Source organism: Populus euphratica, unplaced genomic scaffold, assembly GCF_000495115.2.
Source record: "Populus euphratica unplaced genomic scaffold, PopEup_1.0 scaffold44.1, whole genome shotgun sequence".
Taxonomy (NCBI): domain Eukaryota; kingdom Viridiplantae; phylum Streptophyta; class Magnoliopsida; order Malpighiales; family Salicaceae; genus Populus; species Populus euphratica.
Window position 1 is genome coordinate 987,192 of NW_011499865.1, and position 2,886 is coordinate 990,077.

At 38.8% G+C, this 2,886-nt stretch overlaps 1 protein-coding gene across 1 annotated transcript; it reads left to right on the forward strand.

Moving 5' to 3' along the window:
- Positions 1 to 219: 219 nt before the first annotated feature.
- On the forward strand, positions 220 to 2,409 carry LOC105125940 (probable N-acetyltransferase HLS1). The gene is made up of 2 exons (XM_011026619.1): positions 220 to 390; positions 561 to 2,409. Exons 1-2 carry the CDS (start codon positions 220 to 222, stop codon positions 1,542 to 1,544), a joined length of 1,155 nt encoding a protein of 384 aa, XP_011024921.1. The 3' UTR covers positions 1,545 to 2,409.
- The last annotated feature ends 477 nt before the right edge of the window (positions 2,410 to 2,886 follow it).

Genomic DNA, 2,886 nt, shown 5'->3' on the forward strand with positions numbered 1-2,886 from the left:
CGATGATCAATTTGAATTTTCAAGACAAATCATTTTAGTTAGTGGTAGAGCAAAGCACCTATTTATAATTTCTTACATTACTCTAGTTTACTACCTGCTAGGTTTCGTCTTGTATATGAGCTCTCGTTTCTGTTATAAATAAATAAAGATTGCTCCTATATTCACCCTCTTATGCCAGTTGCAAAATATTCTTTTCTACATATGTTGCAAGTTTGAATTATGGGATGTGGAGAACTTAAAGTACGAAGCTATGATGTTCAAGTTCATAGAGCTGGAGTGGAAGATCTTGAGAGAAGATGTGAGGTAGGCCCGACTGAAAGAGTACTCTTCATAGATACCATGGGTGACCCCATCTGTAGAATCAGAAACAGTCCGATGTACAAGATGCTGGTACGTGCAAACTATATACTGATCATCATCACTATTAATTATTTTTCCCTTCCTTTGTTTTCATTACATCCATTATCACACAAACCCTATATATGTGTTGTTACATCCATTACCGCTTCTAATGATGTCTTCTTGACGAAAAAAATGCAACCTTGTTTCTTTTACGTTAGGTAGCCGAACTGGGCAGCGAATTGGTTGGTGTCATTCGGGGCTCTATAAAGCTAGCAACCGTTCATAAACCTCCAAAGAATATAGCCAAGTTGGGTTATGTGCTAGGCTTAAGAATTGCACCACTTCATCGACGAAAAGGGATTGGATCGAGGCTAGTGCTTGAATTGGAGAAATGGTTCATAGAAAATGATGTTGACTACGCGTACATGGCTACGGAGAAAGATAATGAAGCGTCAGTTAATCTCTTCATAAACAAGCTTGGATATGCCAAATTCAGGACACCGGCGATTCTTGTTAATCCAGTTGATCATCGCGCCTTACGTTTGTCATCAAAAACTGAGGTGGCAAAGCTCAAAGTTGAGGAAGCTGAGTTTCTATATCGCAAGTTCATGACTTCAACAGAGTTTTTCCCTGATGATATAGGGAATATACTGAGAAACAAGCTAAGCTTGGGGACTTGGGTGGCTTATCCCAGAGGTGAGTCATGGGATGATTTTGGTTCAGATGGGAAAGTACTTCCAAGAAGTTGGGCTATGCTTAGTGTATGGAACAGTGGGGAGCTCTTCAAGCTAAGACTAGGGAAAGCGCCCTTCTCTTGCTTTCTATACACAAAGAGTTCAATATTGATTGATAAAATCTTTCCATGTTTTAAGTTGCCTGCAATTCCAGATTTTTTTAGTCCATTTGGATTCTACTTCTTGTATGGAGTGCACCATGAAGGATCGTTATCAGGAAAGCTGGTTCAACACTTGTGCCAATTTGTGCACAACATGGCGACAAAGTCCAAAGATTGTAAGGTTATTGTAACAGAAGTTGACGGTAAGGACATCCTAAGGCTTCACATCCCCTACTGGAAATCACTCTCCTGTCCAGAAGATTTGTGGTGCATAAAGACCTTGAAAAATGAAGAGAACACAATACATCAATTGCTAAAAGCGCCACCGACAACAACATCCCTTTTTGTAGACCCAAGAGAGGTTTGAACAATTTGAAAATACCCCCTGGCCTTATTATTCTTGCTTGAAGCCAAACCTCACCTCATGTATTGTTAGATAAGTCCATCCCTCTCTCCCTTTGTGGGGACTAGCTTTTCTGTTGTACCTTTCACATCAGTGACTCAAAATCTCAAAAGATTTCCTCAATTAGGTGCCACCCTCGCTCTCTGTCCTTGTCTTCAACTGATCAATTGTCGCTACCCTCATGATCTTGACTAATCAAGAAGCCAGTTGTCCTTGATTTGTCCCTGGCTCTCGAGGAAAAAAAATTCGATTGGATCATCCAACCTTCATTAATTTGTCGGCACCCATATATAGCTAAGGTATTCCCTCACATGCCATTGCAAGAAATTCAGATTTCTTTTGAGGTGAAAGGCGGACATAGCTATTGAATGCAAAGAAAAGCCTAACGAGGTCTCCAAATTAAGTTATTTAATAAGGTCATTTGATATTGTTTCTGCCAAACCTTTTATGACTTCGACGAATTTCAGCTCATGCATAATTAAGGCACAGCATAAAGTTGGGAAGATGTCAGCTTCAATGACCAAATGCGGATCCTACATCTTCCGAAACCCTAGTTCTGATGATAAAACAAAGTTGGTTAGGGTTTCAAGTCAATAGTCACAGTCGACACCATGTTTGGCTAGGTAAAGCAGCCGCGACTTGGGTATCTATTAATTCTCTCCAGCCATAGAAGGAAGTTGCTCCATTTATATTCACCATTGATTTTGTTTTTCAAAGGTATTTCTTGTCATTTAAATTCGTACGTGTACCGAGGCTAGCATAATCACGATTATTGGGATGATGATTGTTATGACCATAAAGATATAATGATTTCATTAGTTAGAAAGTAAGCAATCGAATGCAATCATAATGGAGCAATATACTTTGATTATTGAAAGAGGCTTTTGTCTTTTGATTGACACATTTTGAGTGAGTGGAGCACGAGAGCACGAACAAGTGGTTTAAATGACTTGAGAGGTTTCTAATCATGATAATGCCGATATATACTTGCATGTGTGTTGCATTACATTACATATATATAGAGCTAAAGTTGATATATGGGTCATCGCTGCAATAAGCACGAGCACTAACCCCTTTATCACACTTATAATCTAGCTAGCTAGCTAGCTTGCTTGTAGTTTTCCCCCCATCTTATTTAACTCGAACTTTGAAGCTTATTAATAATCTTCTTACTGTTGTAAGAGTAGTAACATGCTAGATAACAACGTTGATAAATTCTTAATCTTTTATTGAATTTGCTTGGAATTTAATTAAAGCTTGGGTTTTGTTCACCCAAAGATTTGCGACGAGTTGGCTTTAGGGAATT